At 41.6% G+C, this 14,313-nt stretch overlaps 1 protein-coding gene across 2 annotated transcripts in view; it reads right to left on the reverse strand.

Moving 5' to 3' along the window:
• Positions 1–2,383: 2,383 nt before the first annotated feature.
• c12h8orf48 (chromosome 12 C8orf48 homolog) overlaps positions 2,384–14,313 on the reverse strand; it is a 38,233-nt gene continuing 26,303 nt past the window's right edge. For both annotated transcript variants that reach the window (XM_033030712.1, XM_033030711.1), the window contains exons 5-6: positions 4,438–4,590; positions 2,384–2,662 (exon numbers count right to left, since the gene is read on the reverse strand). In XM_033030712.1, the coding sequence (XP_032886603.1) occupies positions 2,558–2,662; positions 4,438–4,590 (258 nt within the window). In that variant the 3' untranslated portion in view covers positions 2,384–2,557. The remainder of the gene's footprint in view (positions 2,663–4,437; positions 4,591–14,313) is intronic.

Consider the following 14,313-nt stretch of genomic DNA (forward strand, 5'->3'; position numbering starts at 1 on the left):
AGTGACAACCTGCCGCCCTTGGTACTTCAGCTGAGGATGCCAGGCTGTGTCTATGAAGATCCCTTGAGAAACAGGTTAGCGATTTTGACGCAGAAATTGTTCTTTGAGAACAATATTGGCTGTAGTCCGTGAGTTCAATTCAGTGCACTCAGGCTTCGCAAGCTCCCTGGATCGCACCTGTTAAACCAAAGTGATACGAATGGATGAGGGTTGAAGAGTTCAATCTGGAAGAGAATATTGCAGCATCTCCGCCAATTTCTGGAGTGCCTCTTTGTGAAAGGATCTGTGTAACAAACTTTGGAGAGAGCCATGTCTGTGAACTTAGCTCCAATTTTAAAACTGTCCACCTATTAATTAAACTTGTGTAGGAAGGAGCTGCAGATGCTGGTTTATATCAAGGATAGATACAAAGTGCTGGAGTAACTCAGCAGGTCAGGCAGCATCTCTGGAGTGAAGGAATGGGTGATGTTTCAGGTCAGCACCCTCCTTGAAACCCATGAGCAACCCACACCAGCTGAGGAACTCTAAACCTCAGAAGTTCTTTTGTTTGAATGTCTGAAGAAGGGTTTCGATCCGAAATCACCCATCCATTTTCTGACCCGCTAAGTTACTCCAGCACTTTGTGTCTATCTATTAATTAAACTTTCTAGGTCTCCACAGCCTAACCACTCGGTGGGCCGAAGAGCCTGTTTCCACCCTGTATCTCTATAAACTAAACTAAAATAAACTAAACCAAACTAAAAACATTAACCATCACATTATTGTTTCAACGCCACTTTTGGCCAACTGAGTAAAAGAATGTTTCAAGATCAAGGGCTCAAATCTCATAGTTACTGGGCCACAGTGATCCCTACCCTCCAATTATTTTCTGAGAAGTGGATTACCTACAGAAGGCACCTCAAGATGTTCACCGGATTTTTGCAAAATCCTTCAAATAGACTGGAAAGTTAAGCAAACCATTATCAGGCCAACAAATCCAACGTCGAGTCCCTAAGATAGACATAAAGTACTTTAGAAACTCAGCAGGTCAACCAGCATCCATGGAGAAACAGGACAGGTAACATTTCAGGCTGGGACCCATCTTCAGACGCTAAATCTGAGTCCCTAGTTATACTTGGTCATCTCCGTTGGGCAGACCAATTCCCAACAGCATATTCCCAAAATAAGCATTCCATTCAGGATTACCAAGTGGACAAAATAAATGATTGAAGGATATTTTGAAAGCGCCCCGACAAACAGAAACATCCGCACTGACTCCTGAGAATCCCTGGTCCATGACTACCCAAAGTGGAGAAGGAGCATGTAGGATGATCTTGAGTCAATGTACAGAAACACACAGAAGCCCAATGTAAATGGCAGAAGGGGCGCACCATTTAGAAACATAGAAACATAGAAAATAGGTGCAGGTGTAGGCCCATTCAGCCCTTCGAGCCAGCACTGCAATTCAATATGATCTTGGCTGATCATCCAAAATCGTACTCCATTCCTGCTTTTTCCCCATATTCGTTGATTTTGTTAGCCCTAAGAGCTAGAGAAGCTAGCTACCCACCCTTCCTTCCACCCTATCAGACATAAGCTCATATGTTCTAGAAACAGAATTATGTCATTTGGCCCATCAAGACTAGTTCTCCATTCCATCATGGCTGATCTACGTCTCCCTCTCAATCCCATTCTCCTGCCTTCGCCCCATAACCCCTGTCGCCCTTGCTAATCACGGATCTGACAATCCGCCTCGAAAAATATATCCATTGACTTGGCCTCCACAGCCATCTGTGAGAATCCCCATCTCTCATTCCCACAATGGACTCATCAGCCAAACCAGAAGCAAGTCATCTTCCACCCCAAGTGCCTGCCAAAGAAGGGTAAGCATTGAAAAACGTTGGTACCTGAAGAGACAGATGGAGGAAAAGCACAGGGTGGGAGGAAAAATAAACATTGGCAATGTGAACCAGAAGCAATGAGAGCACATGCAATAATTAATTGTTGTAAAATATTTTGAAGTATAAATAGTGTGAAATAGGAGATAAAAGATTCTAATGAAATACCATTTCTTGTGAAGAACCTGGAATTCACCTGTTTATAAATGTGATTTTTCAGTTGTTTTCCACTCAAGAATTTTGGACCCTACCAAATGGCTAAACCTGCTCTCATCCAAAACCCATATAGTTATCATGACCAGACTTCAAAGCATGGGCATAATGCTTATTATTTGTGTCTACTTTACATCCCATCGTAAGCATTTTTATCAGAAAAATTGTTATGCCAGCCAAAATTAACAAACACATCATGAACCAGGCATTGAAACATGGTACTTCTAACCTCTGTACTCTGTTCTACTTTTAACATCAATCTTATGTGGGAAGTGAAGTTGTCTGATCCAGTACATGTTCAACAACCTTTATTTAATGAAGTATCTTGAAAAGACAACTTTGGTTAGGTGGTTATTAGAGTCTTTGAAGTCAGGGAAGCTGCAAACGTGCCGTAACCACTTATTATTATATCTTGTGGCCCAGTTTCCGAAGATTTTCTTGCTTTCAAAGGGCTTTTCATTACATCATTATCTTGGACTTAGTTTAGCAAATAATCTCCTCCACACCAGAGAAGCAGCATCGGAATACTTTGGAAGGCTATTGTGTATTTCTCCAATCAATGTAAGTGCATCCTACAAAAGAAAACAAATGAAAGAGCAAATTTGAGGAAAACTTACAAAGGATGAAAGTGTAAACAAGTCAGCCAGTGCAATTGTAAAGGAAGGAGATGATATGACATTTCAGATACACATCTTTCATTTGAACTTAAGGCTAAGAGAAAAACAGATATTTATATGAGGATGTAAAGGTAGTTTGTCCGAATAATAAAATTCAAATCTCTCATGATACCGAGGCATATCCAAAGAATGAGGGATAATCTTACACAAACATACAAGATCGTAAGGGAGCTTGACCAGGTAGATGTTAACATATTTTCTATAGTGGTAAAGTCATGAACAAGGAGACAACAAAATGGTCTTGCATGGTGGCGCAGTGGTGGAGTTGCAGCCTTACAGTGCCATGACCCACGTTTGATCCTGACTAACTACGGGTGGTGTCTGTACGGAGTTTGTATTTTCTCCCCATGACCGCGTGGGTTTTCCCCGGGATCTCCGGTTTCCTCCCACACCCCAAAGACGTGCAGGTTTGTAGGTTAATCGGCTTGGTATAATTGTAAATTGTTCCTAGTATGTGTAGCATAATATTAGCATGCGGGGATCGCTGGTCGGCACAGACTTTTTTGTTTAGTTTAGAGATACTGCGCGGAAACAGGCCCTTCGGCCCACTGAGTCCGCACCGAAGAGCGATCCCCGCATATTAACACTATCCTACACGCGCCAGGGTCAATTTACACGTACACCAAGCCAATTAACCTACATACCTGCACGTATTTGGAGTGTGGGAGGAAACCGAAGATCTCAGAGAAAACCCACGCAGTCACGAGTAGAAAATATTCCGTACAGACAGCACCCATAGTCGGGACTGCATGCGCTGTAAGGCAGCAACTCTACCGCTGCGCCACCGTGCCGCACAGTTGTGGGCCTGTTTCCGTGCTGTATAACCAAATTAAACTAAAATAAGGGGTCCATCATTTGAAACGTAAGTGCACAGAGATGTCTTCTCTCAGAGGGTAGTGCATCTCTGGACTTAGATAACAGACAATAGACAATAGGTGCAGGAGTAGGCCATTTGGCCCTTCGCGCCAGCACCGCCATTCAATGTGATCATGGCTGATCATCCACAATCAGTACCCCGTTCTCTGCCCCTAAAGGCTGTGGAGGCCAAATCATTAGATATATTTAAGGCGGAGATGGATAAATACTTGCAAGATCTAGGAAGTAAGCGTCATTGGGGAGTGATACAAAAGAGGCCAGCATAGGTCAGGCATATTCATATTGAATGGCTGGGCAGGCTTGAGGGGCTGAGTGGCTTACTCCTATTTTCTTGTGTTCTTGTGAATCCAACCAGATTTTCTGATTTGCATAGCGTAGGTACACAACATTTACCACCTGAAAAAAGATAATATGTGCTGGTATAAATCTATGCAGCATCTATGGAGCATCTATCGAGCGAAGGTTCAGACAGCATCTTTGGAGAACATGATTAGGCGGCCTTTTTTTTTAGGTCAGGACCCTTCTTCAATCCAGTCTAAAGAGGGGTCCCTGAAACAAACCGTTACCTATTCATGTTCTCCAGAAATATTGCCTGACCTGCGGAGTTACTCCAGCACTTTGTGTCTTAGTTTTGTAAACCAACATCAACAATTTCTTGTTTCTACTTACCACCTGAGGTATGGGGGGAAGAAAATTGTTCTTAGACGGAAATTGATGTTAATCTTGAAAAATAAAACAAGCCAGCATACTGCAGTTTTATGCAAAAGAGACATTGCAAAAATAAATGTGGGTACCTTGGTATAAATGTGATCCTCGATTTTTTCTTGCATAGAAGCTTCTTCCAATTGTATCTTCTTGATACGGAGGAAATTGTGTTCTGCTAGTTCACTGATCTTTTTGAAGCAGTCAACACATCGGGAGGGCTGATGCATGTTTGTCTCAACAACCTATGATCAAAATAATAGAAAAATGTGGCAGCCAAGCACAAATGCCAAGATCTCCTGTCACTTCTGTCTTTTGGATGTTGTTCTTTGCAGAGTCACTGGGCCGTACGTACCGCTGAACCCCCAATTGTACAGACAAGGGAAGTTCAGCATGCAAGGAGTGTCAGTGAACTGTTCATCCATCAGAGGCATTACTCACCACTTGTCCACAGACACATAGGTATCCCTTTCAGCAGGTCCCAATGGATAGCTATCAGTAATGAAAATCTTGCTTGATTACCTTTCATCTCACTGCTGCTCCATTGCAGGGTTTTTTCAATTGGTGTCATTTGTGTTATAAGCGTTGAGCAGAGAGAACAAATGCATGTAAACAGGGAGAAATTGCATAGATATACATCCAATATTGTAATCTATATATTATGCTATGCGATAACAATGCAAAAATTAACTTGTTGGTGGGAAATTAATTAATGGGCATACAGATAAATCTGCTAGCCAAACAAGTTACCATTTATAAACACAAAATGCTGGGGTAGCTCATACTGGAGTAAGCATTTTGTGTCTATCTTTGGTGTAAACCAGCATCTGCAGTTCTTTCCTACACAAGCCCATCAAGTCTATTCTGCCATTCAATCATGGCTGATCTGTCTTCCCCTCTTAACCCCATTCTCCTGCCTTCTCCACGTAACCTTTGACACCCTTATTAATCAAGAATTTGTCAATCTCCCCTTAAAAATATCTATTGACTTGGCCTACACCTACGCCCGTGGCAATAAATTCCACTGATTCACCACCATTTGACTAAAGAAATTCCTCCTCATCTCCTTTCTAAAGGTCCGTCCTTTTATTCTGAAAGTATGGCCTCTGGTCCTAGACTTGTTGAAGTTACAGCCAATTTAACCTAACTGGGATATTATATCTTAGAAAGATGATAACCCAGTTACATAAATATCTGAAGAAGGGTCTCAACCCGAAACATCACCCATTCCTTCTCTTCAGAGATGCTGCCTGTCCCGCTGAGTTACTCCAGCTTTTTGTGTCTATCTTCGGTTTACACCAGCATCTGCAGTTCCTTCTTATACATTAAAATGTTTTACCTTAATGAAAATTTTAAACCAAGTAATTTATGTAATATTATTAAATTGAAGAGTATTTGCACACTCACTCAGTCACACCTTCAAAATTCTTCAAACATCCTCATTTCAAGAATAAAATCTCAGTGACGAAGAGAAACCTAAGTCTGTGTAAATGTATAACTGGAGTGGTTAGTATCTGCCATTTTACGCAATGGAAAAGTCATTTGCAAGTAATTGAGAATACTTAACTTGAGAATAGTTAACTTTTGATTTTGGATGTATAGTCCAACAAAATCTAGGCAAGAGTGTGAGACTGGAGCAAAGAGCAGATTCCAAGGACAATTCCCACGAATAATTATTCAAGGAATGTCAGGTCACCTTCTATCAGATGGAAGATAATTGATGTTCCATGAAGTCTACAGCACAGGAACAAATCAGCTGGCCCAACAGACTAGCATCTCTGTTCCATATCAGCCCACATGCATTTGTGGGATGATATGCAGAAGGCTATAATATGCTTTGTTGCTTTGGCATCTTAAATCTGTAGGTTCTTTCCTCTGGGTTCAGCTATCCGAGGGAGCACATTCTAATTCAAGACAAACCCTTTTATCCCAGGTCAGAACTAAATTTAAAATCAGATACCAAAGCGGAATATTCAAAATGTTAACCCATTAGACTTTGCCCACCTCTCTGCCATTTTCCATTTCAATAATTTCTCCATTTAGAACTTGCTTTTTTTTTCCTAGTTCTGCCCCCTGACTCATGCAATCCATATTTTCAGTCTCACTATAAATCCAGCTGATTTGTTAAACACTTTATCATCTACAGAACTGTGGTTTAAATGTAATTGCTTTCACATTAGGAGCTGATACCAAAGTACCGATGATTCATATCGATGACCTTCGCATATTCAAATAGCAACTCTGTGTAGATATTTTGTGTGTTATGAGTAACAAAATTGCAGAACTGATAAATGCTCAATTTTCAAATGTGGTGCAAGATTGAATAATTATAGCAAATTTAAGCAGGCAATAATGATGCTGGTTTTCAAGTAGTCTGGGAATCCTATTACACAAAGGATTTTAAAGTTGCAGAGGGCAAACGGAATGAAGCAGGGGTCTGTGAAATAATTAATTGTTAAAAGGAGGTTGGGATTATTTCCACTAGCACAGAGAAACTGAAAGATGTATTAATAGAACATTTTAAATAATAGATGTTGACAAATTAGTAAAATAATATCATAGACCAGAGTATAGCAGAATAAACAGTGTTTGTCATTCTTTGATGTAGTTCTGCTCTGTAGAAAGCATTTTATTGGAATGCATCACAGCATGGTTTGGGAACAGCTCCATCCAAGACCGCAAGAAATTGCAGGGAGTTATGGATGCAGCCCAGACCATCACACAAACCAACTTCTCTTCCATTGATTCGGTCTACACCTCACAATGCCTCAGCAAGGCCATCAGCATAATCAAGGGCCAGTCTCACCCTTCTCCCTCTTCTCCCCTCTCCCATCAGGCAAGAGGTGCAGAAGTGTGAAAACACACACCTCCAGATTCAGGGACAGTTTCTTTCCAGCTGTTATTAGGCAACTGAACCATCCCATCAACAACAAGAGAGTAGTCCTGAGCTACTATCTACCTCAAAGGAGACCCTCGGACTATCTTTAATCGGACTTTACTGGAATTTATCATGCACTAAACGTTATCCCCTTCATCATGTGTCTGTACACCATGGATGGCTCGATTATAATTATGTATTGTCTTTCCAATGGCTGGTTAGTATGCAACAAAAGCTTTTCACTGTGCCTCTGTACACATGAAAATAAACTTAACTAAACTAAACTAAATTAAACTAAACTAAACTAAACTAGATATTCCCCCAATCAGTTATATTTCCATGAGACTTGATACTGTACGTTTTTGTAATTTGTAAATGGAAGCAAAGTAGGAACTTTAGCCCTGACCCCAAAAAATTGTCTGTGCACTCCCTCCACAGTTGCTGCCTGACTTGCTGAGTTCCTCCAGAAACTTGGGTTTTGCTCAAGATTCCAGCATCTGCAGTTTCTTGGGTCCCGATGATAATTATGTTAGGGGAACTCGAGAAGGAAACACCAGTGAATGCCAAGGGTGGAGAATGTAATATGAAACACTGAAATGAATATTAAATAAAATCAAAACACGAAAGCAGAGAAGAGATGATTAAGAGTAGAAATCAAGACAAAGAAATAAAAAGAAATAAATAGGATGCTTTGCCATGGAAATCTTAAGAGACTGAAGCAAATTGATAATCCTTCGACCTTGAGCAGCAAATGTTGAAAAAAATTTGCAACATCAATTAAGCGTTGAAAGATTGAGTGTGAATCGACTTTTTTTTAAACATAGTGATTAATGAAGAGGTTGATTATTATAGCAATGAACATATCACAGCATTGAACAGAGAACTAAGAGTGATATAGACAAGGCTTGAATCACAGTGGTGACTTTAGTCGGCACCTACAATGCAGGAACGTTAATTCTTATTGAATAGGGAGCCACATATCAATTTGTCATTTTGTGCGGCTTAGTTACAGAGCTGTCACCCATCCCACACAACAACATCCACATTTTAATAATTAACTGCATATCTGCATCTACCTGAGGCTTTTGTCAAAATTCAGCATAAATAACAGTGAGTATTTTTATTCTCTTTATTATTTAGCAGCAAACTCAGAGCAACAGCAAACTCTGACCAATATTTTTTTCCTGTTGTGGAAGTGCTGCATTTGAAGTATTGTGCATCAGCTTTGCTCACCCTGCCAAGGAAAGATGGCATTAAGCTGGAACGAATGCAGAGAACATTTACGGAATCAACTGAAAATTGGTGTTAAAAAGAAAAGAGATTTTTTGGAATAATTGTAGAACATAGAAAATATAGAAACAGTACAGCACAGGAACTGGCCCTTTAGTTTGTGCCGAACATCATGCCTGGTTGCATTGATCTCATCTGCCTGCACATGATCCATATCTCAATTCCCTGTGCTTATTGTGCCTATTGTAAAGGCTCTTAAACACCACTATTGTATCTGCCTCCACCACTACCCCCAGGCAATGCATTCCAGGCCCCTACCACCAGCGATCCCCGCACACTAACACTATCCTACACACACTAGGGACAATTTACAATTATACCAAGCCAATTAACCTACAAACCTGTACGTGTTTGGAGTGTGGGAGGAAACCGGAGCACCCGGAGAAAACCCATGTAGGTCACAGACAGCACCCGTAGTCAGGATCGAACCCGGGTCTCTGTCGCTGTAAGGTGCCAACTTTACTGCTGCACCACCTTGCCGCCCTTCATTAAGAATGGCTTAAAAGCTCATGTCACATACAAAGAGATGCTGAAAAGAATACCAGGAAGAGATTAATTGAAGGAGGGAGTTATTCTTCCCAAACAAACCATTCTCCAAAGAGTCTGAAGAAGGGTTTCGGCCCGAAACGTCGCCTATTTCCTTCGCTCCATAGATGCTGCTGCACCCGCTGAGTTTCCCCAGCAATTTTGTGTACCTTCGATATTCCAGCATCTGCAGTCCCCTTTTGAACATTCCCCAAAGTTGTTAGGCAGCAGTGGGAAGAGAAGGTTGAATGGATCTATGCTTGAGGTGTTCTATTTGACAGCTACCAGCCATGTAGGATAATGTTTAAATATCTGGGGCAGAACCTTTAAGATGACCCTGTGTTCCCAAACATTCCTGCTACTACTTTATTTTGCCTTCCTTCATTCAAAGCAGCATACGTTGCTGAAATTCCTCAGTTGCTTTAACGAGGAACATAGGATCAGGGGAATAGCTATTCAGCCGCAAGCTTGTTCTGCTATCAGGTCAATGCTGATCTCCAGCTTCCTTCCATTCACTAGTCTGTACTACATCATTAATTAATACTTTGTAATAATCTGCCGGCCTCTGGTTTGAAATCTCCACTCTGGTGTATCCTGTGCCTGACGCTAATCTCACAATGGTTCGTCCCACTTCCCCACAACTGAGGAGCCATCTATCTACCTCACATCTTCCAACAGGTTCGCAAAATGACTCACCAGGCTACCACGGAAACTCTCCCTTCATTTCTTGTAGGAAAATGCTGGATGACAAAGCAGGTTTGGAGTAGCTTAAAGTTACAGATGAAGATATGAAACATTTAAGACAGGTACATGGATTGGACAGGTTTAGAGGGATATGGGCAAAACGCAGCAGGTGGGACTATTACAGATGTGACATGTTGGCCGGTGTGGTCAAATTGGGCCAAAGGGCTTGTTTCCACGCTGTATGAGTCTATCGGCCTGTTGCTATGTTGACACAGGACAAAGAACATAGAACAGTATAGCACAGGAATAGACTGTCAATGCCGAGCATTAGGCCAAGTTAAACTAATCTCTTCTCTGCATGCGATCCATATCCCGCTAATCCCTGCATATTCATGTCTATCCAAAAGGCTCTTAAATGTCACTATTGTATTTGCTTTCGCCACCACGCCAGCAGCACATTCCAAGCATCCACCACCTTCTGTGTAAAAAAACTTGCTCTGCACTTCTCCTTTCAATTTTACCCTTCTCACCATAAGGATTATGCCCTCCACTCTGAGAGCAGGGTTCTGGCTGCCCTCCCTATGCCTCTCATAATTGTATATATTTCTATCATGCCATCCTTCAACCTCGGACACTGCAGAGAAACCAATCTAACTTTGTCCAATCCCATCCAATAGCTAATACCCTCCAATCCAGGCAGCATTCTGGTAAACCTCTTCTGCATCCATTCCAAAGCCTACACATCCTTCCTGGAATGGGGAAACTGGAAATGCACACAATACTCCAAATGCAACCTAACAAAAGTTTCATAAAGTTGTAGTGTAAGGTGTTGTATAATATCAAGTTCAATGGTTATTGATGAAGCTGGGAATATATTGCATGAAGAAGGGTCTCAATCCGAAATGTCACCCATTCCTTCTCTCCAGAGATGCTGCCTGTCCCGCTGAGTTACTCCAGCTTTTTGTGTTTATCTTCGGTATAAACCAGCATTGCAGTTCCTTCCTACACATTATATTGCATAAAGTAGGTAAACGTAATGTGTAATTAAAAATGTAATATCATATGTAATATCAGTCCATAAACAAAATAATGTTGCTTTTAATGGTCACTCTTTCAAGGATTGGGTCAGGTGGCTAACTGATCGCTCGTGTTGTAAGAAGTTTGTGGCAAAAGTTCCAGAACCTGAAAGTTGAAAGAAAATAGCAAGGATATCTGCCGTCTATTAAGATGTTTCGTGAATAAAGCATTGTCATGGTGAGTTAAAATTATCAACCGTTTCCAGTTTCTTAGAGACAGAGAGAGACGAAGGGGAATATTAGGAAAGGCAACAGTAAGTGACCACACTTCTCATATAATCTATGCCATGATTTAGAAAATAATACCAGGCAGTCTATTAGTGTTGTCATTCCACACCTGAATAGCTACAACTGCATATTGGGTTTTTTTTGCTCCCGTTTACATTTCTATTTAATGATAATAAACCTGACTGCAGTTTATTGTTTAAATCACTTGCTCGTAGAATGTTTATTATACTGTTTTTGCGAAGTTGAGAAATACGTGGGAGTACATAAGATGTCCATTGAACCAAAATGTACTGACAAAGACCTCTATTCAGCCGCTGTGTTTGCTAGACCAGCCTGACCATCAGGCAGGTGAACGCTCTCTCCCATTCATGGGGGAGTGAAGGCTTGTTTATTGGAGTGATCTGCACCGTTGACACAAGAAAATAATCTTCGAGTAAAGTCCAACAGATCAAAATAAATACACTAGCGTTACGGACTTACTTACAAGCAGTAATTGTTTTCCTCCCTGGCACACGTTAAGTTCCAAATTTTCTGTGATACATTGAAGCAGGTTTCTGTGTATTTAATTTTTTTTTTTTTTAACTGATTTAGGTTTGCTTCTTGGGTTTCTGAACATTGTAGATGACAGCAGAGTCTGAAAATAGACCATCGCTACAGTCGCTCTTCTCAGCTGCACTGCCAATTTAATTGTTTCCTACTCTCTCGAGAATAGTTCGGCAACAGTGCCAAGGATGGAATGTAGGTATGATATGCAGTCATTTTTAATTACACATTACTGGATAATTCCTCAAGAAAGGTACATCACAGCTGCACAGCCTGCTTTCCAATTCCAATATTCCATTTATTGCAATGCACCAGTGCAAATTTAATTGCACCTAATTGCAAGATTGCTAAATAACGTTTCAATTTTCTCTCCGCTGAGATCCCCCGATGGTGGAGGTGCTTTTGATACTTGGCTGCCAGTTGGCGAAGTGACGAGGAGGTTTGATTAGGACTGATGATGTGAAATGCATCGTGAAACTAATGAATCAAGACCAATTAGAATCAAGTTGGAAATTGCCTGCAGTATCAGCATAATGCCAGTTGCCTCAGGGTAACCTTTAAAGTTTAGCTGCAAAAAAAAAAAAAAAATCTACTAAGGGGTAGCTTATCCGGAATCCTAATAAAAAGCCACATGCTGGAGAAATTCCAAATTTGAGCCATGGCTTATGTTGATTTAATTGATCTTAGCCAAGCCAGCAAATGTTGGCATCATCCCCTTTAGTAAGGAAATGGTCCTTGCCCTGATTAACTAGGTAGTGATTGCTGTTGAAAAATAAGCATGGCTGAATTTAGAGACTTGACTTTAACCCCTTCCGACCCTCCTGGAGGAATTATGTTTTGGGCAAGAGGGTTTTGGTGTTTGGACATCTTAACTTTCCTAAATTTGAGCACAAGAAAGCTGAATGCCCTTGTGTGATGGGGACAACCTAAAGTGTAAAAGTTAAACCACAATGACAGACCATACAGTATAAGCCATCTTGCATGTAGACCCAACCAAGTGTTGTAGTCATGCCCCCTTGTGCACCCAGCTGTGAACTCCATCAGTAAAGAGATTCCTGATCTGAAGGAACTATAGCTGGTTACCAAACTCGCAGAACTGGGTCTCTGCGCATCCCTCTGCAATTGGATCCTCGACTTCCTCATCCACAGACCACAGTCTGTTCGTATTGGTGGAAATGTGTCAGACTCGATAACACCTCAAGGCTGCGTGGCTCAGCCCCCTGCTGTACTCACTCTATACTCATGACTGCGTAGCCGGTCATAGTGCGAACTCCATCATCAAGTTCGCTGACGACATCACTGTTGTGGGACGTATCACTGATGGGGATGAGTCCGAGTATAGAAGAGAGATTGAGTAACTGTCCATATGGTGCCAGCGCAATAACCTGGCCCTCAACACCAGCAAAACCAAGGAATTGATTGTGCACTTTGGAAGGAGTAGGATGGGGACCCACAGTCCCGTTTATATCAACGGGTCAATGGTTGAAAGGGTCAAGAGCTTCAAATTCCTGGGCGTGCACATCTCTGAAGATCTTTCCTGGTTCGAGAACACTGATGCAATTATCAAGAAAGCACATCAGCGCCTCTACTTCCTGAGAAGCTAACGGAGAGTCGGTTTGTCAAGGAGGACTCTCTCTAACTTCTACAGGTGCACAGTAGAGAGCATGCTGACCAGTTGCATCGTGGCTTGGTTCAGCAACTTGAGCGCCCTGGAGAGGAAGAGACTACAAAAAGTAGTAAACACTGCCCAGTCCATCATCGGCTCTGACCTTCCTTCCATCGAGGGGATTTATCGAAGTCGCTGCCTCAAAAAGGCTGTATCATCAAAGACCCACACCATCCTGGCCACACACTCATCTCCCTGCTACCTTCAGGTAGAAGGTACAGGTGCCTGAAGACTGCGACGACCAGGTTCAGGAATAACTACTTCCCCACAGCCATCAGGCTATTAAACCTGGCTCAGCCAAAACTCTGAACATTAATAACCCATTATTTGTTATTTGCACTTTATCAGTTTATTTATTCATGTGTTTTGTAGTCAATGCCTATTATGTTCTGCTGTGCTGAAGCAAAGCAAGAATTTCATTGTCCTATCAGGGACACATGACAATAAACTTGAACTTGAACTTGAACTTAGGGAAACACATTCCTGCTGATCCCTAAAAGATATCTTGGCCTTTGGTTAGCTTTGGTTTTGTCTTCTTCTCTCTGTCAAAAACCTTCACAGTTCCTCACCCCACTAAATGTCTGGTTTACTTGGCCTAGAAACATTTTTGTGGGACCCATATGTCAATTTGATCGCACTCTATTAATTTCAACTCCCACTTTGTGATATTGTTGTTCCCAACTTTACTTGGTAAGTCAAGGAAAAACACAACATTTTGGAGTAACTCAGCAGGTCAGGCAGCATCGCTGGAAAACGTGGGTAGGTGACATCTCGCCTCGGGATCCTTCCTCAGACTGATTGCAGGGGTGGGAGTTAGCTTGCCAACAAGAGCTAGGAGTTCAAATCATTCTGGGCCACCCTCTGAGAAACCAAATGTTTCGATGTCTACTCCCACTGTTGCACGCCCACACCGGGGCTCAGGGAAAGTCGGGAATGAACAAGTTGTTTGGCTCTTTTCCAGCAAAATAGCTGAAGTAACGCCATTGATTCTTTCTCCCCTAATCTGTCCTATTGTTGCTAATGCCAAATTAAGCACTTCATTTGCTGTCTCAGTTGATGCTAAGTAAAACAAATTGAA

The sequence above is a fragment of the Amblyraja radiata genome, chromosome 12, assembly GCF_010909765.2.
Source record: "Amblyraja radiata isolate CabotCenter1 chromosome 12, sAmbRad1.1.pri, whole genome shotgun sequence".
NCBI lineage: Eukaryota > Metazoa > Chordata > Chondrichthyes > Rajiformes > Rajidae > Amblyraja > Amblyraja radiata.